At 45.0% G+C, this 27,532-nt stretch overlaps 1 protein-coding gene across 3 annotated transcripts in view; it reads right to left on the bottom strand.

Annotated features, from left to right (window-relative positions):
• The window catches only part of erbin (erbb2 interacting protein), a 354,311-nt gene that overhangs the window by 93,001 nt on the left and 233,778 nt on the right, over nt 1-27,532 (bottom strand). For all 3 annotated transcript variants that reach the window (XM_072515927.1, XM_072515929.1, XM_072515928.1), the window contains exons 7-12: nt 19,783-19,846; nt 19,059-19,133; nt 15,290-15,434; nt 12,302-12,374; nt 11,942-12,071; nt 9,504-9,619 (exon numbers count right to left, since the gene is read on the bottom strand). In XM_072515927.1, coding sequence (XP_072372028.1) covers nt 9,504-9,619; nt 11,942-12,071; nt 12,302-12,374; nt 15,290-15,434; nt 19,059-19,133; nt 19,783-19,846 — 603 coding nt within the window. The remainder of the gene's footprint in view (nt 1-9,503; nt 9,620-11,941; nt 12,072-12,301; nt 12,375-15,289; nt 15,435-19,058; nt 19,134-19,782; nt 19,847-27,532) is intronic.

Genomic DNA, 27,532 nt, shown 5'->3' with positions numbered 1-27,532 from the left:
CATGATGGGCTGAATGGCCTCTTTCTGCACCGTATATGGTTCTATGCATTCACATCCACACAGTAACCCAGTTACACTTCATGACTTGTCGCCCTAACTCTGACCCCACCTATATATTAGGCAGCACAGTACTACAGTGGTTAGCACTGTTGCTTTACAGCGCCAGGGACCCAAGTTCGATTCCCGGCTTAGGTCACTGTCTGAGGAGTCTGCATGTTCTCCGCGTGTCTGCATGGGCTTCTTCCAGGCGCTGCAGTTTCCTCCACAAATCCCGAAAGATGTGCTTGTTAGATGAATGGACATTCTGAATTCTTCCTCAGTGTACCCGAACAGGTGCCGGAGCGTGGCGACTTGGGGATTTTCCCAGTAACTTTATTACATTGTTAATGTATGCCTACTTGTGACCCTAATAAAAGATTATTAGCTTACTATTTCTTTTTCTGGTGTTATCAGTCTCTCTCAGCATTTTGCTAATCCTCACTGACAATCTCCTGGTTCCCAAATGCCTACCAAATTAGTTTAAACGCTCCCCAGTAGCAATATCAAAATGCCCCAGAAGGAATTCAGTCCTTGCTCTATTTAGGTGCAATCCACCTGGCCTATACATGTTCCATTCACCCCTGAGCCAGTCCCAATGTTCCAGGAATCTAATTTTCTTTCTTCCTCCTGCACCATTTTTCCAGCCATGCTTTAGCTGCTTTATCCTCCCATTTCTATAATCACTTTCACATGGTACTGGGAGAAATCTAGAGATTACGACATTCAAGGTCCCGTTTGCTGATTTCCTACCCAGTTCTATGAATTCCGACTACAGGACCACATCTATCTTTCTGCCCATGTAGTTTGTACAAATGTGGGACGTGGCTGCTCACTGTTCACCCTCCCTCATCAGGGTGCTTTGCAACCACTCAGTGATATCCTTGACCAGTGAGGTTAAACAACATCTTGGATTCATGCGAGTGGCAGCAGAAACACTCCCCTAACTATTGAATAATCATCACTATTGCCCTTCCTGTTTTCCTTGTACTGCCTTGTACAACTGAGCCACCTTATGGTCCCTTGACTTTGCTCTGACTCCACTCCCCAGATGAGCCATCATTCACATCATGTTTCAGAGCTGAATACTGGTTGGAGCTTGGGAGACATTTAGGGGACTCCTGCATTGTCCGCCTGTTGCTTTTTTGACTGCCTGGTGGTCACCCATTCCTTCGCTGCCTCAGAGGCGGACTTAACACTTTTGGGGGCCATGTGCGCTCCCTCTATGTGGGGCCCAATGTCATATCCACCCCCCTGGCAGCCTGCCTCCCCCCAATGACATTGTGCCCCACCCCCAATGACAGAGCTCCACCCCATGACATCAAGCCCCACCCCAATGATGTCAATGGCATCCTGACCCCGCCCATCCTCAGCTCACAATGCAAAACACAGAAATTTCACCCTCGCTGCCCAGTGCAGCCCTCACTCTCAGCTCTCCTGCCTGGCTGGCCTCTAGCTCTGGTCGAGTCACCTCACCCTCTCACTGGCTGCTGCTCCCAGATTCCCTGAGACACGATGCCGGCGCTTGCCTGGCCTCCTTCGCACTTTCCAACTGCTGCTCGGATTACCTCATGGCTCTTGCTCGGGTGACCGTTCCTCAAGTCTGGACGACCATGTGTTCTTGGCTAATTGGCATGGTGACCTCTTTAGTTGGTTGCCCGCCCGCCTCAGCTTGGAAATGGAGACCCCCTCTGCTCCCCTCAATGGCTGTTGGCCAGGGTCTTCTCCTCGCCTCGCTGAAGCTTCGCAACAGAGGCAGACCTACAGCCACCTCTCAGTATGGGCTCCTCCATTGGCTGGGGCTCCGTGCTGTAGCGCTGTGTGTTTCATTGTAAGTCCGCTTTAGCGCTCCCTGCATACCCTTAGACTGCGGGGTGACATTTATAAACGTGCTATCCACAAAGCTTGCAATCTCATGGCTGCATCGCCGTGATGCAAGCTGCTGCTTAAGTTCCAAAACCCAGAGCTCAAGCTGCTGCAGCTGATGACACTTCCTGCACAAATGGTTAACCAGGACACGCACAGAGGTTCGCACATAGTACAGGATGTTAGCAGTGTAAGCTTTGCAAATACTGATAAACCCTGCTAACACTTAACGCACCTTACTAGTTGTAATAAACCTTGCTTAAAAAAAACGATAAGAATCAGAGAGTCATACAGGTCAGACAGTCATTTTAAATTTCCTGCTATGTGTTCCTAACTTCTGCTGCTCCATGCGAAAATTCGCACAACTCAACACATCACCCACTTTTGAAGCATTATGCTTTCAAAACTAAAATCATTTTCCTGCAGCAACAAGATCAGGAGATATTTAGGTGACAAGCAAGCAATTAACTTCCATGAGAATCCGAAGAGGTCAAAGTACTTGGAGCATGCAAAAAATTGTGAAAGAATTAATCATGTAAACTCTTTCTGAATTACAGTCAACGGTAGTTTGGAAAACATCGGCATTTCTGTCAAAAATCTCTTAATTCTGACTGCCGGTGACAGGGGTGCGCTGAGCAGATGTACGAAAGGTGGCTCTCCTGGTAACTCAAAATTAGGAAACTTTAACCCAAAATAGCCTGCCAAACCCTGGGGGGTGGGAAGCGAGAGGGAACCCCCACCAACATCCCCACGATAAAAGAAACATGTTCAAGCAACAACAACCCGAGGAGCTGAAGAGACGGCAGAGGCAGTAAAAGCCAGGAGAGAGAGACCGAGGCAATAGCGACCACGTGGGGCCACATCTGAATGGGACGGACCGCCAGAACATATGCCGGGCTACCTCCCGATGAACAAATGGAGGGAATTCCTAACACAGGAACTCCATGAGCTCAAGGATGCCATCAAACTTGAAATAATGGCAACGGTGAAAGTGACGGTAGCGGAGGTACTGGTTACCCTGCAAGCAGCACTGGTAAAGATGGAACGGCTGCTCGAGACACAGGAGGCGATGATCAGAGAGCTGGGGAAGACCGTGACCAACCAGAGCGATCAGATCATCTCACTGGTGACGGAGATGGTGGCGATGCAAGGGGCACCAAGGGGTAAGGTCGAGGACCGAGAAAACTGATTGCGCCGCAAAACCTCTGCATTGTGGGCCTACCGGAGGGAACTGAGGGCAGAAACCCTACAGAGTGTGTGGCCCAGATGCTGGGCAAACGGTTTGGTGAGGAAAGCTTCCACAAAAACTCCTAGAAGTGGACAGAGCCCACAGAAAACTCCGACCAAAGCCCAAGGCTGGGGAGCAGCCGTGGGCCATCAAAGTGAAACTGCACGAGTACCAAGACCGTGACAAGATCCTGAACTGGGCGAGACATACAAGGTCTTGTAAATGGGAGGAACACTCAGTCCAGGTGTACCAGGACATTGGAGCATACCTGGCTAGCTCCAGGCAGAATTTAACAAAGTCAAGGTGGCAGCCCTTTATAAGAACGATGTGAGATTCGGAATGCTGTGCCTCGCCAAGCTCTGGGTATCGTTCCAGGGCAGGGAATACTATTGCACCGCACCAGCGGACACAGATGAATTTGTGCACAAGTGTGCACAACGTAGGCTGGGAAGGCAGCAAAACAAGCCGTGGGACAGACACGTAATCGTATCGGTCAACAACAAAAAACATGGACTCTATTTGTGTGGGACTGAACTGCCTAGTCCTCAAAAATCTGACATTGCGACCTAGAAAGGAGGGGGGTGAGAGCACTAAGGCGAAGGAGGGAGTGAGGAGCAGGAAGGGGGGGGGGGAAAGAGACACTCATCAGTCGGGGAGTGATATACATCGACCGGGGGGCACCACATAGGAAGTGAACTATCACAAGGAAGTTCAAGCGGGGGGGGGGGGGGGCCATAGCTCCCAGTGGGGTGAATACTGTAGATAGGGAGGGGGGCACTAAGCTGGCTGCGACAGATTGCACAGGGTGGCAAGGAGAACAAAGGCACCACAAACATCCACCTCGGATAGCCCTCGAACAAAGGGAAAACCCGGAGTGCAGGGGCGCAACCACATGATGAGGACCACGGCTAACTTGGATGGCCCCCTAACAAAGATGTGAGGTTGGAGATGGGCCGGCCACAATGCCCCTCCCATGGAGGCTGGACATGGCCCTCCTGGCCGATAAGGCATTCTGTGAATGGATATCACAGGCCATAGATGGGTACGTCACCAACAATCAGAATGAGGAGGTCTCATCCTCCATGTTCTGGGAGGCACTGAAGGCAGTGATTAGATGGGAAATTATGCATGGAGGGTTTCAAACATGGCGGCGGGCGGGGTTGGGGAGGGTGGGCGATATGTTCCTGGAGGGGAGCTTTGCGAGTTTGAGTGGCTTGGAGGAGGAATTTGGCCTGGTAAGGGGAAATGACTTTAGGTACTTATAGATGCGGGACTTTGTACGCAGACAGGTCCCATCCTTCCCACGCCTCCCGCCAATAGAGATCCAGGACAGAATAGTCTCTCGAGGAGAAGGAGGAGAGGGTAGAGTCTTGGATATCTACAAGGTGCTCATGAAGGGGGAAAAGAGTCCCAGACGGAGGAACTGAAACTCAAATGGGAGGAGGAGCTTGGCGGGGAGATGGAGGACGGGTTGTGGGCGGAAACCCTGAGTAGGGTAAACTCAACCGCAACATGTGCCAGGCTCGGCCTGATTCAATTTAAGGTCGTTCACCGGGCCCACATGACGGTAGCTCAGATGAGCAAATTCTTTGGGGTAGAGGACAAGTGTGCTAGATGCGCGGGAGGACCAACGAACCCTGTTCACATGTTTTGGGCATGTCCTAAGCTTAGTGGGTACTGGGAGGGATTTGCAGGGGTCATGTCCCGGGTGCTGAAAACAAGCGTTGTGATGAGTCCAGGGGTGGCAATTTTTGGGGTGTCGGAAGACCCAGGAGTCCAGGAGGAGAAAGAGGCAGATGTTCTGGCCTTTGCTTCCCTAATAGCCCGACGGCAAATACTGCTGGCATGGAGGGACTCAAAACCCCCGAAGACCGAACTATGGCTTTCGGACATGTTAAGTTTTCGGAGTATGGAAAAAATTAACTTCGCCTTGAGGGGATCTGTACTGGGGTTCACCCGACTTCTTCGCGGGAGAGTGAACGTCAGCGCGGGGGGGGGGGGGGGGAAGATTAGAGTAGAGTAGGAGGGATAAATAGGCAGGTAGTGTCTCGGGGAGAGGAGCGGGCATGTGCAGTATGGTTTGATTGAAGTATTGGTTTTATATTGATGTTTGCACATTTCTGTTATCTGTAACTGTTTACAATGCCAAAAAAACTGAATAAAATTGTTTGTTAAAAAAAAAAGGGAGATTATTGCGTCCAAGGCACGCAGAGATAGGAAGGAGAGGGTGGCTAGGCCAGAGCTGGTAGACTCCATACGGGAGGTGGACTGGCAGTACTCCTCGGTCCCAACCGTAGAGCTACAAGCGGAGAGGAAGAAGCTACAAATGGACTTTGACCTGCACTCCACGGGGAAAGCAGTGCCCTAGCTCCGCCAGACACGGGGGACCTTCTACGAACAAAGAGAGCCTGTTGCTGCTGGCTCACCAGCTAAGAAAGCAGGCAGCACGAGGGAGATAGCCCAGGTTGGGGCAGCAGCGGCAGGCTAGGCACTCCCCCGGAAAGGGTCAACGAGGCAGTTGCAAATTTCTACCGGGGCTGCACACCTCTGAGCCCCCCCAAAGGGATTTGGATTTGATTTTGATTGTCACGTGTACCAAGGTACAGTGAAAAGTGTTGTTCTGCGTACAATCCAGAAAGACCTTTCCATTCATGAAAAAACATAGGACATACGATTAATACACAATGTGGATACATAGATAGAGACATTGGGTGAAGCATACAGAGTGTAGTACTACTCAATGGAGAAGATGTGTGAAGAGATCAGTTCAGTCCATAACGGGGTCATTCAGGAGTCTGGTAAGAGCGGGGAAGAAGCTGTTTTTGAATCTTAGTACGTGTTCTCAGACTTTTGTATCTCCTGCCCAATGGAAGAGGCTGAAGAGAGAATAACCTGGGTGCGAGGGGTCTTTGATTATGCTGCCCGATTTCGCAAGGCAGCGGGCGGTGTAGGCAGAGTGACGGACTGGCTGTATTCATGACTCTCTACTTTCTTATGGTCTTCGGCCGAGCTGATGCCATCCCAGGCTGTGGTGCAGCCAAATAGAATGCTTTCTGTGGTCCATCTGTAAAAATTGGTAAGACCCAATGTGGACATGCCAAATTTCCTAAGTTTCCTGAGGAAGTATAGATGCTGTTGTGCTTTCTTGGTCATAGCGTCAACAGGAGATTGTTGGTGATGTGCACACCTAGGAATTTGAAGCTGTCAACCATCTCCACCACAGCACCACACAGGGGTGTACACAATATTTTGCTTCCTGAAGTCAATGACAAGCACCTTAGTTTTGCAGCCTTTGAGGGAGAGATTGTTGTTGTTCCACCACTCCACTAGGTTCTCTATCACCCTTCTGTATTCTGACTGGTTGTTTTTCGAGATCTGACCCACTGCGGTTGTGTCATCAGCAAACCTGTAGATGGAGTTGGAGCCAAATTTTGCCACACAGTTGTGTGTGTTTAGGGAGTATAGTAGGAGGCTATGTACGCAGCCTTGCAGGGCCCAGTATTGAGGACTATTGTGGAGGAGGTGTTGTTGTTTATCCTTACTGATTATAGTTTATGGGTCAGGGAGACGAGTATCCAGTTGCAGAGGGAGGAGCCAAGTCCTAGGTTTTGGAGCTTTGATAGGGGCTTGGCTGGGATTATGGTGTTGTAGATAGAGCTGTAGTCAATGAATACCAGTCTGACGTAGGGGTCCTTGTTGTCCAGTTACTCCAGGGATGAATGTAGGGCCAGGGAGATGGCGACTGCTGTGGAGGTATGCAAATTGCAGTGGATCAAGGCATCCTGGGAGCATGGAGTTGATGGGTCTCATGACCAGCCTCTCGAAGCACTTCTTAATGATAGATGTCAAGGCCACCGGACAATAGTTGTTGAGACATGTTGCCTGGTATTTCTTTGGCTCCAGTATGATGGTTGTGTTCTTGAAGCAGGTGGAGTTGGGAGAGGTATTAGATGTCCGCGAACACACCCCAATTGGTCTGCGCAGAATCCGAGTGCACAACCAGGGACTCAGTCAGGACCCGTTGCTTTCCGAGGGTTAACTTTCAAGAAGGCCTTGATTAGACTTCGGAAGCTGTGACGGTATGGGTGTGTCCGAGGCTGTTGGGGCAGTTGACAACAGTTTGTTGGTTTCCTGCTCGAAATGAGCATAGAATGCATTGAGTTCATCGGGGAGGGGTGCGCTGCTGTATGACTCGGAGATGAAGCAGTTCCTTGATTGACTGGACACGCCGGTTGTTGGGGAAGATAATAGACAGTTTCTGGAGGCACCAATAGAACTGGGGAAAGTCATGGAGCATATCCACTCCATGCAGGCGGGGAAGGCGCAGGGACTAGATGGATTCCCACAGGACCTCGACAAAACATTTGCACCAGCAAAAGCCCCACACCTGCGGGAGATGTTCGCAGGTTTGCTCGTTAGGGGCACCCTGCCACCAACACAAGCCTCAATATCACTGATACCCAAAAAAGGTAAAGACCTGATGGACTGCAGGAACTACAGGCCCACCTCACTGCTCAACACAGACGCAAAGATCCCGACAAAGTGGCTGGAGAATTGTGTGCCAGAGGTAGTCGCGGATGACCAGGTGGGCCACGTCAACGATAGGCAGCTAAATCGAACATCAGGCACCTACTGAACGTGATAATGACCCCATCCGGGGAGAGAACACCAGAGGTGATCATCATCCTGGAAGCAGAAAAGACCTGTGACAGAGTCAAATGGAAATACATCAAGAGGTACTGGAACGGTTTGGGTTCAGCCCAGGGTTCATCTCCTGGGTGAAACTACTGTACAGTACTCCCATGGTGAGCGTACAGACAAACACCACCAGCTCTCAATACGTTGGCTGCACAGAGGCACAAGGCAAGGATGCCCGCTACGGTTTGCTCTGGCAATCGAGCCACTGGTGATCGCATTCAGAACGGCGAAGGGATGGAGAGATATCCAAAGGGGGAACAGACAGCATAGGGTCTCACTCTACATCTCGAAACTGCGGGTCAGCATGGAAAGGATAATGAAACTCATCAAGAAGTTCAGAGCCTTGTCGGGTTACCTACCCACAGGGGGGAGGGAGAGAGCTCCAGGGACTGCCGCTCAAACAAGTCCAGAACAAATTCCGTGACCTGGGGATCCAAATAGCCTACGATTGAACACAAATCCACAAATGGAACCTGACAAGTTTGGTGGAGAAAGTCAAAAGGGACCTGCAGAGGTGAGGCCCACTCCCTCTCTTCCTGGCAGGGAGAGTGCAGATGATCAAAATGAACGCACTGCTCAGGTTCCTCTTCAGGTTCCTCCGGTCTATATCCCCAAGGCCTTTTTCAACACAGTAGACAAACTAATCATGGTGTTTGCGCGGGGGAGGGAAATCCTGAGGATCCAAAAGGTCCTACAAAGGAAAAAAAACATGGGAGGCCTGGCCCTCCCAAATCTACAGTTCTACCACTGGGCGGTCACAGCAGAAAGAGTGAGCGGATGGATGAAGGAATCGTGAGCAGAATGGGTGAAGGAAGAGCAGAGTTCCTGCTTAGGGATATCCCCCCAACCCTAGTCACAAACGCACCACCCCCCCCAAACCAAGCCCAATGGTAGTGACCATGCTCTGGACGTGGTACCAAATGAGGCAATACTTTGGCCTAACCGAAATGTCCACTATGGATCCCATCTGCAACAACCACAGGTTTACTCCTACAATAATGGACACTACTTTCAAAAAGGTGGATACAGGACAAGGGGACACTGACTATTAGACACACGTACACAGACGTCAGATTGTCTGAACTCACGGAGAGGTTCCAATTACCAAAAGGAAACAAACCAAGACATACAGGTCAAAAACATACTCAGTAAGGATACTACAACGTATCCCCAGATATCAGGATATTCTATTAATTGAAGAACTGCTGGGCGCAGGCGACCTAGGAAATGGAAACAGTGGGGACCTGTTCAGGTGACTATTGGAGGATGTATGCTCCCTCCTGGACGAGAGAAGGGAAAAATGAGAGGAGGAACTAGGCACAGAAATAGGGCGAGAACTGCACAGGGCTAACTCCACCTGCACATGCCCAGGGCTCAGCCTAACACAGCTAAAGGTGGTGCACAGAGCACACCTAACCAGAAACCGAACAAGTAGGTAATTTTCGGATGTGGAAGGCAAATGTGAACGGTGACAGGGAGGCGTGGCCAACCTTGTACCCAGACTTGCCGGGTACTGGACGGGCTTCTTTGAGGCCATCATTTTTGTTGTGTTGTTTTGCTTGTTTTTTCCTCTGGTCGGCACCGTTGTGTGAAGTATAACACAAGAGTTGTGAAATACAAAATGTGAAAACCCAATAAAAACATTTAAAAAAAAAAAGAATCACTTAATACTAACCGGTTGTCGCTGAGATTAATGACTTTCAGTTTCTGCATTTCTCCCATTTCTTCAGGCAAGTACTCCAATTTATTGGAATGAAGGAACAGTACAGTCACATTCTTCCAATTACCAACCTGAGGTAAATCAAATTGTTACAATCTGAGACATTTATTTACATCAGAACAGCAGATTATAGCATCCGTGTTTAACCAACATTGATACATCGGCTGGAGTCAAGTTAAAAGACAGTAATTTGGTGTTTCAGATGAAGTCATAAATTGCAGTAGAATTTTTATTTTATCTATTATGTGGCAAAGTATCAGTGGCAGCATGACGGTTAAATGGCAAGGAAGACTGTAGTGCAGGCATCGCTGCCACACAGTAAACATGTCACTGCTATTTCAATGGCACCGCTCCCTTGAGTAGAATATAAACAGCTCAGAAAGGTGGAGCTGAAATGGTCGAATTAATTCTGTAACCACTGGACGAAGTCCACTAAATCACAAAGTTTTGTCTTTATTTCATCACCATGCAATTAAAGCTCGACTAACTCGGAAAGAAATTCACAACGTCATGTTACCTCAGGTTAATCTGCTTGGATGGGATTCCCATCCTGGAAAGAGAGGACACAAAGCTCAAATTATCTACAAAGTATGAAGATCCCCTTCACCTGCATACCTTTCTCAAAACAAAAGTGTCAATATTTCCATGTTTCTAATGCATAGTAAAAGCAGGCAACTCTTTTACTATTTACTAATGAGCAAGGTACCCGTATTCAAAGGTCTTTCTCAATGAACAGTGTGCCTGTAAAGTTTTCAATTCTTATGTGGAAATATTGTAACCCTGTTGTAACCATTGATATAACTGTTTTCATAAAGAGGATAGCAAATACGCCAAATGTATTATCCAAGAGCATAGTGGAAGCAGGGTCCATTGTAAATTTTAGGACAGACTTGGAAAAATCTTTGACAGGTAGGTCTATTGAGGATAACACGAAGTGGGGTACCAAGTCTGGCTCTGTGGCTAGCCTTACAGCTAAAACTTGCCCCTGCTTCTTTTGTAGAAGATCAGTTTTATTCTCGGAATGTGCATACGCATTAACATAGATGTTTACAAATTCCATTTGTGCAGTTCCAATCTAAAACAAACAGTGGGGTGCTTTTTTATATTGCCAAACATTTGATTTTAGTGTAAAACTAAAAGCTATTAGAGATAAACGGACATCTGTTTGCACACAGACTTCAACAATCACCTTGGATGCTATTCTACATTAAAGATGCTGTATAGCGAAGATTCACCAGTTTCCTGGGATGGCAGGATTTTCGTACGAGGGGAGATTGGGTTGACTGGGCCTGTATTCGCCAAGTTCAGCAGATTGTGAGGGGATTGCATAGGGCTGGATAGGCTGGGCGCAGGATTGTTGGGCGGGGCTGTCTAGCACAAGGGGGTCACAGTCTCAGGATATGGGGTAGACCATTTAGGACTCATACGAGGAGAATTTTCATTCACTCAGAGCGTGGTGAAACTGTGGAATTTTTTACCATAAAAGGCTGTGGAGGCCAATTCATTGAAAAAATTGAGGAAATAAATTTCTAGACTTTAAAGCTGTCCAGGAGTATGGGGAGGGCACTGGAGTATGGTGCTGAGGTAAAGGATTAGCCATGATCACGTTGAATGAGAGTCTGGATGACAGGCCCAACTCCATGGCAATTGACATAATTACGGTTGAGAACTGCGAAATGCAAGGTGTCTGCAGCTCAGGCCTGGACTTTTGAACGTGTGGAATGATATGAAGGCAAAGAAGCTCAGTATTGGATGCTGAGAAAGAACACAGGAGGAACAGCAATGGTGTCCAATGTGCAACAGTTCACATTGATACACTGATCAAAGATGCAGAATGGGTACAAGGAGTTCCTAACGAGTCGCTGACAATGTGTTTGGAACATAGAAAGTAGAGTAGGCCAGTCAGTCCCTTAATCCTGTTCTTTTATTGGGTCATAACTGATCTCTGCCTAAATTCCATTTTACAGTTATAAAACATGATCGCACATTTCCACTTAACCAGTAATTAGAAATCCAATGTTGTCAAAAAGTAGGCTATTTAAGCATATAGGGTATGGTCAGACACAGGATCTAGCAAGCACTTAGAAATCAGTATTATGTTATGAAGTTTGAATTGTTGAACCCAAGATATTTTGCTTTGTAACAAAACATCTGGGCTACGAATGCAGGCTACAGAAATTAAATAAATATTTGCAATGATGTAGCATTTCATCTTGTTGAAATATCTCAAAGAATTACCAAAAGTTGACTAAATTTAATTTCTGTTGAAGTAATAGATTTTCAACAAACCTATAAATGTACCTGAAAAAATTAAGCACAGACATCAATAAGTGATTGAAATTTTCAAATCTTGTTCATGAAGCAAGAGTAAAAAGTTGATAATTTAAAGTTACCTCTGAAGGAAGTTCTGTTATGAAGTTATGATCTGCGGCAAACGTTCTTTGATTTTGTAACTGCCCAATTGCAGGAGGCAGAGCTTCAATTTCATTAAAACTGCAATCAAATTCTTCTAAACATGAAAGCCTAAAGAAATGCAGATACACAATTCATTGCACTGTTTTACATACATCTCATAAAAACATTCAATTTAAGCTAAGCCATGAAAAAGATATGCTGCTGACGAAGGATTCCTTTGACAAGGACTCCTACAACCAGCCAAGAGGTCTGCAAAATCTCTCACATGGGCAAGGGTACCAATTCACAATAATCTACTTGCACTACAAATTATTTTTCTACCAATTTGAAGTACCTACCCTCCTACTGAATCTGGCAGGTTTATCAGTTGGTTTTCATCCACTTTGAGCGCAGTTAGCTTCTTAAGAGAACCTGCAACAATAGTAATGAAAGAGAAATCAAGATGCACACGAGACATTAAGAATTTCGGTTCAAAATTGGAATATTGCAATTTGTTCAAATTCTATTGACAGCACTGTTGAATGCTAGACAAAAGGTCTGAAAACACCACTGGTTCATCCATATTCCTTTTCCATTCCAATTCTCTTCCTGCACCAGTGAGCCAAGGCAGACTTTCGTCCCTTTCCATAGCTAGTAATTCCCGGAGTCGCTAGTCTGTCGCCAGGGGCTTATAACTGGAGGGGTGCCACTCCACATCACATGTGCCTGACCAGGAGTCTCTCCCGCTCTTACGGGCAGCCACTGATACGTTAGAAGGATTTTTCAAGTTGACACACTCAACCTGTTTGACCGCATTATGAATGCACCTTCCCTGGCCACCAAGTCCCAGAGTGGGGCTTGAACCCATAGCTTCTGGCTCAGAGGTAGGGAAGCGACTCACTGTGCCACAAGACCTCCTCCATGGTTAATTGATGGCTTGCTAATGGCCAGGTTGTTGCAGTAGTCTGACAATGAAGCGGACATGGCTTACCGTTCGTATAAAATAAATAGCACAGCAACTTACTCATCCACACATGGGAGTTAAATACAGAAATTAGGAAGTTGTTTTGGATTTGCCTTGGTCTTCTATAAACTATGTTACAATAAAATCTCGCTAACAGATTCAGCTTTAGACCAGTGAAAGACTTGATGTTGCAGTGCTAATCACTAAATATGCCAGGAGAAAAATAGTGCTTGACCATTCAAGTACAAGTGAAGCTTCTCACAGGGCAATAAGTCTCAAGTACTTCTAAACAACCGTTCTGGCACTGAGAAAAAAAGAAACAAACTTTTATAATTGGGCAGTCTCCTTCCTTCAGATTTATTATTTCGGAGAATTAAAATAAAATAACTTAAATAAAAAAAATAAAAATTTTCTTTCAATTTTATTTTTCCTGCAAATGAGTGTACTTCCCGGTTTAGACCACCTCTCTGTAGGCGTTCTTCAATTTGACTGGTTGAAGAGATATGCTGCCCACTCACACATGGCCCAGATCTCCTGTAAAGGGCCTTACAATAGCTTGCTAATTACCCTAGACTGCTGCACAGACGCTCACCAGAAGTCTGTTGACTGCTGAAAGCACAATAAACGGCGAGTGTTGTTCATTTGCCACTGATAATAATTCCCAGGTTGTTATGCTCATCCGATGCCCTATCTTTTCGATCGATGTTTTTCATACTTAACTTCAGCCTGTAGGATGGGAATCAAGCTCCTGCTCCTTCCCCTCAGCCCATTAGTCAGGTTCACTATAATCTCCATTCTTTTACTTTTTTTTCTGATCTTTTAACTCCTTTATTATAAAAAAAGGTACAATAACCAGAATTGGCTGCTGCATCATCATGTGGCGTTACGAGAGAATCAGGCGTATTATTACTTCTTTAGTTAGTAGTTTCTGTTCTGGTTATACATGCTATGATTTTAACTGCCGCAAAGTCTGGCCAAGCTTACAGCAATCCACACAGCAATCACATTTTAGTTTTCAAGTACTCAACACACAAATCCACCAATTTAGATTTACTGTGCAGTTCTTAAGGAGTTCAGTTGAGTGAAAAACAGTTAAGATATATTAGAGCATTCAAAGTTGAAGAGCTCCGTGAAGTTAAAAGACTGAATCTTCTTCTCCACTCCACCCCCAATACTGTAGCTTTTATTATTTCAAGATGTGACCACTGTAGAAAAACACATTGGTTACTATGGAGTTGCATTGGGATTTCCTGTCTTCATAGCTCAAGTCTAGGAAGAATGTAAACATGGATTAAGAGACAATGAGAAAGCCTCTATCTAACCCAGTTTCATTTTATTAACCATTTTAATTTTTGCTCATTTTCTGCCAGCCATAGATTCGTTGCTTTATCATATGACAAATGACACTTTGTATTTTTTAATCTGCGCCTTCAAAGAGCTGTGGGGGTAATACCAGGTTGTGTGATTTGCTTGCAAATTAAAAGGTCATGAAAAAAGGAAAATTTGGGTGTTTTCTCCTCAGGGAATGGATTTTGCTTTTGCATTTGGTTCTCTCACCAAATTTATTCCCTCCTCTCCAAGATTTAGATTTTTTTCCCCCCAGAACAGTTTATTGGGCTAGCTAGAATGTCACTGGACTTTATCTGCACGACAACACATGCCCATTGAAATTGTAAAAAGGCAATTATTCATAGGCAGTAGGACAAAAATTTTAAACGGACACTAGCCAGAATGATAGCAACAGAAAGTAAACTTGGGCACTAATCTTTACACATAAAAAGTACCCTGCATAAGTTATCAACTATTATGTGAGTTGTTACAGCGAGTTTTCAAGTTTACCACAACATAATAGCACATACCACTGGCTGAGTCCAAAGAGTTTTACAATGATGGCCTTGTTCCAATGTATTCAATTAGTTTTGCTAAAGAATAAACTATTGTCTTGGGTATCAAAGCGAACGCTCTGACATTTATACTCAAAAAGAAATTTGCGGGACATTAACAGCTGACACATTAAATTTATAACATTGTCATGTAACTTATAAAATCACCAGTTTAAAAATGATCCTATACAGCTCTGTCATTGTGAGCAGTTTTTAAATAAACATTATATAAATGCTAGTGCAGAAATGTTCAAAATCTAGAATAACTGAATAATTTGATATTTGCAACGCAAATTGTTCTCATTCTTCCGATTACTGCTTCAAACACATCCTCGTGGATCACAAGTTGAAATGCCAATGAAACTGTCAGACACTGGAAATGCTGCAGTTTCATTCATATCCAAGTGCAATAAAAGTATTGCTAAAACTATACTTTTAGATACAAAACACTTTCTTAGTCAAATAGTCATGCATACATTATACACTGAAAAGTAACAAACCAATTGATTCAGGTAGCTGTTGGAGCACATTGCTGGACAGCAACAGGTCCTGGAGGTTCTCACAACCTGATATGGCATCATCAACCGTTTCCACATTGTTTTTGGAAACATCCAAGTAGGTCAACTGCTTTAATTTGCCAATAAACTGAAAGAAGAGGGAAAAAAATTAAATTTAACATTCACTAACATCTACCATCGAGTGGTCATACCACTTAAGACCTCCTTTGACGGTTCAGCTGCTAACGTTGATTAGCTGAGACAACACAGTAGGAAAGTTCCAGCTTAAAAAACCAGTGGATAATAATCAAGCTCAGTGCATCTAAACCGACTAAATCCGACCTCAAAATCTTAGGTGGGTTCAAGAAGAGCAGATATTGCTGAAACGATGCACAAGCATCGCTCAGCTGCAACTATCCCCAGATTGAGTAGCTGGCTAACACTCACCATCCAGGCTCAAACATGAACAATGAGTTATTGCAAACGTAGTGGAGGACAGCAGGTGCCCATGGAACAACGCCACAGCAAGGACCAATTACTTCAAGAAAGCAGTGCGGCAAATGAACAGACGAAGCACAGTAGAACAGCAATCTGTAATATCACGCACAGGACCTACGGGGAGGGAATGCTTGTTTTCCCGTGCTCCTTGCGGAGCATGAGCTCTCCCGCTCGGGGCAGAGTATCTCAATTACTCAATGTATAGAAGGTCAGCCTGTAAGGCACTGACAAAGCAGGAACCTGGTAGTGGTCTACTGGGTAGTGCATACATTGTTTGTATAACTAAAATTTTGTTCTTATTTTACTCGGTGTGGACTCCCCATGTCCTTGTTAAACCTCAATTTACCAAAGATCTGACATTCCTGTTGGAATTTTGAAGCTCAAGAATTTCCCCATCATTTCTTTAACCTCACCACAATTCAGTATTATTCAGGAGGATGGCTTAAAATTAGAGCCCAAAAGGTAATGGAGTACAGTAGAACATAGAGTGCAGGAGGCCATTCGGCCCATCGAGTCTGCATCGACCCACTTAAGCCCTCACTTCCAAGCCATCCCCGCAACCCAATAACCCCTCCTAACCTTTTTTGGTCACTAAGGGCAATTTATCATGGCCAATCCACCTAACCTGCATGTCTTTGGACTGTGGGAGGAAACCGGAGCACCCGGAGGAAACCCACACAGCCACGGGGAGAACATGCAGACTCCGCAGACAGTGACCCAGCGGGGAATTGAACCTGGGACCCTGTCGCTGTGAAACTACAGTGCGATTCACTTGTGCTATCGTGCTGCCCATCAGTTTCCACCATGGTCAGGTAGAATGCAAAGACTTCTAACACACAACAGCTAATTAAAGTTAAACAACTGAACCAACACATTAATATTGTGTGCTTTAGGAAGAATGATCATTCTTGTTAAAATAATTTATTTTAAAAACATTTCCAATTAAGCGGCAATTTAGCGGGGCCAATCCACCTTCCCTGCACATATTTAGGTTATGGGGTTGAGGCTCATGCAGGCACGGGAGGTTGGAAGAAAACCTTGAACATGGTAGGAGAAAAGAATGGGTTCCAGTATAGATTTCTTTGGTTGAATAGGATCTAGGTGTAATGCTGTGAAAATAGTTCAGAGAAGTTGCTATCTACTACATTCTCCCCCATTTTTGATTAATATTTCAATTGTAAAACTCTCCTGTCACCTAATACAAAAGATAACAATCCCTCAGTATTACTTCTTTCTAACATGCAAAGAAGGCATATACTTCAGAAAGATAGGTTCCTTTGTGTCACACACATTCCTTGAAAAAAAGTCTGAAGAGATGATTAAATATATATAATACAGAGAGAGAGATCAGAATTAACTATTGATGCAATTTAAACTACAGAGTTTTGAAGTTAAGTGGCACGGTGGCACGGTGGTTAGCACTGCTGCCTCATAGCACCAGGGACCAGTGTTCAATCCCAGCTTTGGGTGACTGTGTGCGGTTCTCCCCATGTCGGTGTGGGTTTCCTCCTGGTGCTCCTGTTTCTTCCCACAGTCCACAAACATGCAGGTTAGGTGGGGCTACAGGGATAGGGTGGGAATGTGGGCCTAGGTAGGGTGCTCAGAGGGCCGTTGCAGACTCAAGGGCCGAATGGCCTCCTTCAACACTCTAGGAATTCTATATCCATAAATGAGCAAAGATTATTAAACAACCTATAGGATTTGGAAAGGTGCGCCAAATTTTCTTTGGAATTAATAACGATATTACTTGATATCTGAAACGCAATCTTACAACTTAAGCCTGCCACAATATCTTTAGTACTCTTGCGTAACTAGCATGTTGAGATGATACAGCTAACAAAGAAGTTGATACTGCAAATATCTTTTCAGAAGACTGATTTCCTGCAGCTGTCAAGTTTTTCTTCCTTGGGCTTAAACACAATGGTATTTAGACCTCCCAGTGAAAACTAAATGGCCTAATGTAATTGCAGTGGCCATATTCATACACGATAAGACCACAATTCTAACCACTTCAGCAAACACCTCTCCTACAACATGCACTTTTAAACACATATTTTTCAAGTTAAATTGGTGCACCATGACACTGTAATATGAATATAATTTGCTTACAAATATGCATTTTGAGGGATGCAGCCATTTTAAGTAATGTGTACAGGATCACACGATTTCCCTGATACATGAACAGCTATTGAGGTTACAGTGAGCAACACGTATTCTGCATTCTTTAATAACTATGTGAGAAAGGTGCTTGTGAAATTTCCAACAGAAGTACTAGAAGAAGCTACATTGCCCCAGTACATATAAAAGTGTGGCCATATGATATTGGTAACTAATTTCAATTTTAAACATACAGGGCTGTATTTTTCGCTCCTCAATCAGGTGGCATGAGTGGGGAAATTTCTGGGCTCACTGCATGGCCTTGGGAGCATGGCCTTCGGATCTGGAGAGCGGGGTAAGATAAGATGGAGTTGTGCATGTTTCTTTAAAATTTTGAGCCCCCAAGCCTTCATCCCCTTGCACCTTCCCAAGACACTGCAATGTCCCCATGCCACTCATGCCCTGGGAACTATTTGGAGCTCCTTGTGTGTGAGTAATGTCCCACCTTCTTTCCTCAACCAGTGAAAATGGAATCTGTCAGAAACGAGGGTGGGCCATCAAGATCTGGTGTTCGGCCTGCCATTTAAAAAAAATAAATTTAGAGTACCCAATTCTTTTTTCCCCCCAATCAAGGGTCAGTTTAGCGTGGCCAATTCACCTACCAGGCACATCTTTGGATTGTGGGGGTGAGACCCACACAGACACAGGGAGAATGTGCAAACTCCACATGGACAGTGACCCAGGGTCAGGATCCGCGGTGCTGTGGGGCAGCAGTGCTGACCACTGCGCCACCGTGCCATCCCTAGCCTGCCATTTCCAAAAGTCTGGAGAGTCGCCACAACTTTGCTAAAAAAAATCTGAGGGCCATAAAGTAAAATCATCGATCAACCATAGTTTCCCTGTTAATAGAATTAAGGTTCTCTAAAATAGCAGAATAAAATAAGGTGACCAGTATATTAGTTTGATTTCCAAAACCCACCACACCCTACAGCCATTTTTACTTGTCAACCTAGTGATTACAGGAATACTCGTCAGTGTAGATCCAATGCTTATCGTCAAAGCATCTGGGCTGCCAATTTAGTGTCACCTAATTAAATTTATGTAATATTCACATTATGATTATGGTTAAATTCCTACATTAGTGTAGTATCAATTAGCACCACAGCATGACACATACCCCTGGGAGCATTGCAAGTCTATTGCCATCCATCCAAAACTCTTTTAGTCCACTCAGTTGTTCTAATACTTCAGGCTAATAGGAAAATAGAACAAAAGACACCTTTTAAAAAATACACATACATGAACAAATTTAGAAAATCATTTTAAATATCACTTCAGTGTTTTATCTTTCTGAAACGTTGGACCATAGATGGCATCTAAATCTGCCTATTTGGGGAGGACATGTCTGGGTGAAAAAAATTTGGACAGTATGCAGCAGCAAGGTAGGTCAGATGATCTTTTTGCAATTAAAATGTAACAGGTTATGCACATGAATGAAAAAAGAAACAAGGTAATTTGCTTTGAATGATTTCAAACCAAAGGTGCCTTTTAAACTAAATCTGCACATACTTCATGAGAAACCGGAGATTTTTAATGGAATTAAAAGGAGGCCACTGCATTTATTTTGGCCAAAAGGTTGGTTATAAAAGCACAGCGCTGCCCATCTTCCCCGATTCGTAAATTAAATTTCCAAATTAAGATCATATTCTTAACTTCTCATTTGCAAAAAAAAGTCCGACGGTGATTATTTTTTGGTAACTGTTTCTTCAATTTGAATGAATCATACTGTTCAGTGCTTCCTGTTTCTGGAAGTATTCCACAATCTAGCAAAAACCAAGGGCTTGCTAATTGCTTTATAAATCATAGCGATGCACTGGTCGAGTTTTTCTGGAACTACTTACCACTTCTGTGAACTCATTACTTCCCAAATCTAATCTCTCCAACTGGGTAAGTTTGTTCATGGTTCTACAAAGATCAAGGATCAACAAGTAAGATACAGAAAAACAAGGCATTTGACACAATACAGATTACTGAGCATGCAAATACACATTTCGGATATTTAGGTTCCAAAGCCTTTTTAAAGAAAAAAGTTTTCTATTCTAGGAGAGTTAACTTTGCCACAATAAGAGTTTCAAGTACAACTGCTTCAAAGCGGATATGATAGGCGACAAAGCCGGCAGATGGAGTGTTGCAATTCAAAACAAAATGGAGTGGCTTTGATCGAATCAATCAGCCGATCAAATGTCAGCAATTAAAGAGCATCAACTGCTTTAAAAAAAAGTTTGAGTGGATGCCCATTTCAGATAACCAAACCAAACTTACTTATAACTTCAACTCACATTCATTTACTCGGAAATTGCTAGTAGGTTGTAATTTGAAACAGATGGCAGGAGTCAAATTTTTATAGTGTCCTCAAAGAGTACGCTTTTTTTTTTAAAAAAGGGTCACACAAGAATAGCAGAATGCAAATCCTTCCACACACCTCAGTAAAACGTATCGATACTCGACTGTTCAGATGGTCATGATAAAAAATTGATCAACAATTAGTTATTCACCAAAACAACATTTTCAAACAATCCCCAGCTTGTGTAGAACAGATATCACAGGGAAATTCTGTCGGCAGCCACATTAAACTTCAAAGTCCTGAACTTGTAACGGCTGATTAACTTGTAACAGGTAAGACTTTTCTGTCAAAATAATTTGAGGGCAACACCGCTCACCAGTAATGATGTGTAAATCAGGCAACAACTTCAGGAGACTGCTGGAAGTGGCTGTGCAGTGGTAATGTCACTGGACTAGTAATTCAGAGGCCCGGGCTAATGCGTTGGAGACACAGGTTCAAACCCCATCACGGCAGCCAGCGGGTGGTATTTAAATTCGACAATAAAATCTGGAATTGAAAACTAGTCTAATGATGGCCATAAAACTATTGTCAATTGTCGTAAAAACCCATCTGGTTCACTAATGTCCTTTAGGGATGGAAATCTGCCATTCTTAGCTGGTCTGGCCTACATGTGACCCCAGACTCCCAGCCCTCTGAGATGAGCCAGCAAGCCACTCTGTTGTATCAACCACGATGAAGTCGAAAAGGAATTAAACCGGCAGGCCTCCTGACCTGCCCCATTCGACCCAGGCATCAGTAATGACTGTAATGCCAGTCTTACTAACATCTGGGGGTTTGTGCCAAAATTGGGAGAGCTGCCCCACAGACTAGTAAAGCAACAGCTGACAGTCATACTCACAGAATCATACCTTACAGACGGTGTCTCAGCCAGCACCATCGCTGGGTATATGCTGACCCACCAACAGGACAATGGTATACAGTTGGGAGGACGTTGCTCTGGGAGTCTTCAACATTGACATCGGGTTACACATCGGCACGGAAACCTCCTGATTACCACCTACCGACCCCCCTCAGCTGATGAACCAGTACTCCTCAAAGTTGAACACCACTTGGAGGAAACACTGAGGGTGTGAAGGGCACAGAATGTGCTCTTGGTGGGAGACTTCAACATCTATCACCAAGAATTATGCAGTAGCACCATTACTGACATTGCTGCTGGAATGGGTTTCCAGTCGGTGGTGAGGGAAACAACAAGAGGGGAAAAATGCTACCTCATCATCAATCTATCTGTTGCAGACGCATTTGTCCACGATCATATCTGTAAGAGTGACCAGTGCACAGTCCTTGTGGAAGCAAAGCCCCATCTTCAGATTGAGGATATGGCCAATGGTGTTGTGTGGCACTACCACCATGGGATAGACTTCAAACCAGTCTAGCAATTCAAAACTGGGCATCCATGAGTCACTGTGGGCCATCAGCAGCTGAATTGGAAATAACTGCAATCTGTAATCTCATGGCCCAGCATCTCTCCCACTCTATCACTACCATCAAGCCAGGGATTAATTTTCCTGGTTCAATGAAGAGTGCAGGATGGCATGCCAGGAGCAGCATCAGGCTTACCTAAAAATGAGGTGCGAAGCTTGTGACACTGCAACACGGGATTACTTGTATGCCAAACAGCAGATACAACATTCAATAGACAGAGCTAAGCGAGCCCATGATGAATCTGTTGACCTGACAGGTCCAGTCATGACTGGCGATGAACAATTAAACAATTAGCTGGCGAAAGAGATGCCAGAAATATCCCCATCCTCGATGATAGGGGAGCCAGCACATCTGTGCAAAATTCAAGGCTGAAGCATTTGCAACCATCTTCAGTCATATGTGCTGAGTGGACAATCCTTCTCCGCCTGCTCCTGAGATCCCCAGTATCACAGGTGCTTGTCTTCAGTTAATTCTGTTTTCTCCCTGTGATATCAAGAAATAGCTGAAGGCACTGGATACTGCAAATACGGTGGACCCCGACAACAATTCAGCAATAATATTGAAGACTGGTGCTCTAGAACTTGCTGTCTCCCTAGCCAAGCTGTTCCAGTACAACCACAAGACAGGCATTTACCCGACAATGTCATGCCCACAAAAAGCAGGTCAAATCCAACCTGGTAATTACCGTCCATTAGTCTACTCTTGATCATCAGTAAAGTAAGGAAATGTGTTGCCCACAGTATTATCAAGCAGTACAACAATAACCTGCTCACCGACGCCCAGTTTGGGTTTCGCTAATCCATAATCATTGAGATCCTGGCCTCATTACAGCCTTGCTCAAACCATGGAGATGACTCCAGGCAAGAATAACTACACTTGACATAAGGCTGCCTTTGACTGAATGAGGCATCAAGGAGCCCTAGCAAAACTGAAGTCAATAGGAATCAGGGGAGTAATCTCCACTGGGTTGGAGTCATACCATACAAAAACCAGGCGGTTGTAGTTGTTGGAGGTCAGTCATCTCAGCTCCAAGACATCACGGCAAGGAATTCCTCAGAATAGTCTCCTCAGCCTAACTATCTTTACTGTTTCACCAATGGCTTTCACTCCATCATAAGGTCATAAGTGGGAATATTCGGCGATGATTGCACAATGTTCTGCAGCCTGCGCAACTCCTTGCGAAGCTACCTGCGTCCATATGCAATAAGACCTGGACAATATTCATGTTCAGGCGAATAAATGGCAAGTAACATTTGCCAGTAAGTGCCAGGCAATGACCATCACCACCAAAAGAGAAACAAACCATCACCCCCTGACATTCAATGGCATTACCAGTACTGAATCTCCCACTATCAACATCCTGGAGTTTACCATTGACCAGAAACTGAACTGGACCAATGATATAAACACTGTTGTTGCAAGAGCAGGTCAGAGATCAGGGATTCTGTGGAGAGAATCTCACCTCCTGATTCCTCAAAGCCTGTCTACCATCAACAAGGCATAAGTCACGAGTTCGCAATCCATACCAGTACATTACCCCAATCCCATGTGCTCACCAGCCTGCTTGCAACCTCATCAAAAGCCACCTGAAAATCCAAACACACCACCTGGATGAGTGCAGCTCAAACAACACTCGAGAAGCTCAACAGCACCCAAGACAAAGCAGCCTGCTTGATTGGCACCCCATTCACTAATAAGCATTCACACTCTCCACCACCAATGCAGCAGTGTGCATCATCTCAGAGATGCATTGCAGAAACTCACCACGGTTCCTTGGACAGCACCTTCCAACCAGTGACCTCTACTACTTAAAAGGACAAGAGCAACAGATACCTGGGAACATTACCACCTAGAGGTTCCCCTCCAAGACACTTGCCATCCTGATTTGGAAATGTAATTGCTGTTGTTTCACTGTCACTGGGTCAAAATATTGGAGCTTCCTTCCTATGAGCAGTAGGTTTTCTACAACATGGGGATTGCAGCGATTCAAGAAGGCAGCTCACCACCATCTTCTCAAGGGCAATTAAGGATTGGCAATGAATGCTGCCCAAGACAGGGACGCCCACATCACATAAACAAATATATAAAATTACACTGCTCCACTCATGCCGGGAAATGGCATCTCACAGTCTGCTTCGCAATTCAAATGCATGGAGTGGCTTGAAATATAATTACTTGCATGACAGATATGAAATAAACTAAGCATCAAAAGTCAAGGCTTGTTTATTTCAGTCCAAGTACCCTTTTAAAGTGGGTGAAAAGTCTTAGTGCCAAACAGCTGCTCTGGCAGTGGAAATGAACCATTGCTGGTATACAGTTCAAGATTTATTTATTTTTTAAAATAATTTTTTGTTCTTGGATAATTGGAGCAATGACAGGTAGAGTAAAACAGTAATCAAACAATATTGGGCTGAGATGTATTGCAGCTGGAGAGAGAACGGTGCCTCCTTTTCAGTTGGCCTGGCCTATGGAATTTTAATGTCAATGAACCAGTGTACTACAAGTTGTTGCAAATGCGCATTTAGGGCCTCAATAATTATTTTTCCCCCCCCCCAAAAGGAACTTTGTTCTTTTCCACCACCCTCTGAGCGAAGAAGTTTCTCCTCATCTCAGTCCCACGTGGCCGACCCCATGGCCTGAGACTGTGGCCCGGCGTTCTAGTTCCGCAATCCAGAGGAAACAACTTCCCTGCATCCAGTCTGTCCAGCCCGGTCAGAAGTTTATACATTTCAATATTCCAGTGAAAACAGGCCCAGCTGACCCGATCTCTCCTCCTACAATAATCCTGCCATTCCAGGAATCTGTCTGGTGAACCTTCGCTGCACTCCCGCCATGGCAAGTATATCCTGTCTTGAATAAAGAGACCAAAACTGCACACAATGCTCCAGGTGTGGTCTCACCAAGGCCCTGTACAACTGCAGTAAGCCATCCTTGCTCCTGTGCTCAGGCTCTCTTGCAATAAAGGCCAACATACCATATACCTTCCTAACTGCTTGCTGTATTTGCTTGCTTTCAGTAACTGGTGTACGAGGACACCCAGGTCCCCAACATTTTTCAATCTATCACCATTTAAATAATACTCTTCCATTCTGCTTCTCCTACCAAAGTGGACAACTTCACACGAGGCAACACAGCTTCAAGGTGAGGGGCAGGAGGTTTAGGGGGGATTTGATGAAAAACCTTGTTACCCAGATGGTGGTGATGGCCTGGAATGCACTGCCTGGGAGAGCAAATCATAGAATTTACAGTCAGAAGGAGGCCATTCGGCCCATTGAGTCTGCACCAGTCTTTGGAAAGAGCACCCCACTTAAGCCCACACTTCCACTCTATGTCCGCAACCCAGTAACCCCACCTAAACTTTTTGGACACTAAGGGCAATTTATCATGGTCAATCCACCTAACTGGCACATCTTTGGACTGTGAGAGGAAACCGGAGCACCCGGAAGAAACCCATGCAGACACGGGGAGAACGTGCAGACTCCACACAGTCACCCAAGACAGCAATTGAACCAGGGACTCTTATGCTGGGAAGCAACTGTGCTACCATGCTACCCTGTACAGGGCCGTGGTGGTAGAGGTGGGTTGCCTCGCATCCTTCAGAAACTACCTGGATAAGCACTTAACATGTCATAGCATTCAAGGCTATGGGCCAAGTGCTGGCAAGTGGGATTAGGTAGGTGGACAGGTGTTTTTCACGTATGCCGATTCAATGGGCCGAATGGCCTCTTCTGCGCTGTGCGATTCTCGGGAGAGGGGTTTAAATTCCACTATTGGCAGATTGAGAAATTTGAATTCAATAAAAATCTGGAATTTAAAGACTAATGATGGCCATGAAACCAAACTGTTGTAAAAACCGTTCGGGTTCACCAATGCCCTTTAGGGAAGGAAATCTGCTGTCCTTACCTGGTTTGGCCTACATGTGGCTCCAGACCCACAGCAAATTGGTTGACTCTCAAAATGCCCACTGAAATACTCAGTTCAACAGCAATTTGGGATGGGCAATAAATGCTGGCCCAGCCAGCGATGGCCACATCCCTGTGTGAATTTAAAAAAAATTGTTTTGCCCAATTTATATGTGGATTAAAGTCACCCATGACAACTATAGCACCCTTGTTATATGCATCTCAAAATTCATGCCAACCCCGACCTTACCACTAAGGACTGGAGAATAGCCAATGTTGTTCCTCTGTTTAAGAAGGGTAGCAAGGATAATCCAGGGAACTACAGGCCGGTGAGCCTTACTTCAGTGGTAGGGAAATTACTGGAGAGAATTCTTCGAGACAGGATCTCCTCCCATTTGGAAGCAAATGGACGTATTAGTGAGAGGCAGCATGGTTTTGTGAAGGGGAGGTCGTGTCTCACTAACTTGATAGAGTTTTTCGAGGAGGTCACTAAGATGATTGATGCAGGTAGGGCAGTGTATGTTGTTTATATGGACTTCAGTAAGGCCTTTGACAAGGTCCCTCATGGTAGACTAGTACAAAAGGTGAAGTCACACGGGATCAGGGGTGAGCTGGCAAGGTGGATACAGAACTGGCTAGGTCATAGAAGGCAGAGAGTAGCAATGGAAGGATGCTTTTCTAATTGGAGGGCTATGACCAGTGGTGTTCCACAGGGATCAGTGCTGGGACCTTTGCTGTTTGTCGTATATAAATGATTTGGAGGAAAATGTAACTGGTCTGATTAGTAAGTTTGCAGACGACACAAAGGTTGGTGGAATTGCGGATAGCGATGAGGACTGTCAGAGAATACAGCAGGATTTAGATTGTTTGGAGACTTGGGCGGAGAGATGGCAGATGGAGTTTAATCCGGACAAATGTGAGGTAATGCATTTTGGAAGGTCTAATGCAGGTAGGGAATATACAGTGAATGGTAGAACCCTCAAGAGTATTGAAAGTCAAAGAGATCTAGGAGTACAGGTCCACAGGTCACTGAAAGGAGCAACACAGGTGGAGAAGGTAGTCAAGAAGGCATACGGCATGCTTGCCTTCATTGGCCGGGGCATTGAGTATAAGAATTGGCAAGTCATGTTGCAGCTGTATAGAACCTTAGTTAGGCCACACTTGGAATATAGTGTTCAATTCTGGTCGCCACACTACCAGAAGGATGTGGAGGCTTTAGAGAGGGTGCAGAAGAGATTTACCAGAATGTTGCCTGGTATGGAGGGCATTAGCTATGAGGAGCGGTTGAATAAACTTGGTTTGTTCTCACTGGAACGAAGGAGGTTGAGGGGCGACCTGATAGAGGTCTACAAAATTATGAGGGGCATAGACAGAGTGGATAGTCAGAGGCTTTTCCCCGGGGTAGAGGGGTCAATTACTAGGGGGCATAGGTTTAAGGTGAGAGGGGCAAGGTTTAGAGTAGATGTATGAGGCAAGTTTTTTTTAACAGAGGGTAGTGGGTGCCTGGAACTCGCTACCGGAGGAGGTGGTGGAAGCAGGGACGATAGTGACATTTAAGGAGCATCTTGACAAATACATGAATAGGATGGGAATAGAGGGATACGGACCCAGGAAGTGTAGAAGATTGTAGTTTAGTCGGGCAGCATTGTCGGCACGGGCTTCGAGGGCCGAAGGGCCTGTTCCTGTGCTGTACATTTCTTTGTTCTTTGTACTGTTTGGAGGCTTAAAGGCAATGCCCATTAATGTTTTCTGCCCCTTGGTGCTTCTGAATCTAGATTTTCTGAGGCAATATCCTCTTCACTATTACACTAATCCTTAACTAACCTCACCACTCCACCCACTTTTCCCTTTTATCTGTTCTTCTCAAATATCGGAAATCCTTGGGAATTTAGCTCCCAGCCTTGGTCATCCTGCAGCCAT

This window comes from Scyliorhinus torazame, chromosome 9 (assembly GCF_047496885.1).
Source record: "Scyliorhinus torazame isolate Kashiwa2021f chromosome 9, sScyTor2.1, whole genome shotgun sequence".
Classification (NCBI taxonomy): domain Eukaryota; kingdom Metazoa; phylum Chordata; class Chondrichthyes; order Carcharhiniformes; family Scyliorhinidae; genus Scyliorhinus; species Scyliorhinus torazame.
The sequence above is the reverse complement of the archived record's forward strand: the minus strand, read 5'-3'. Positions and strand labels throughout refer to the sequence as shown.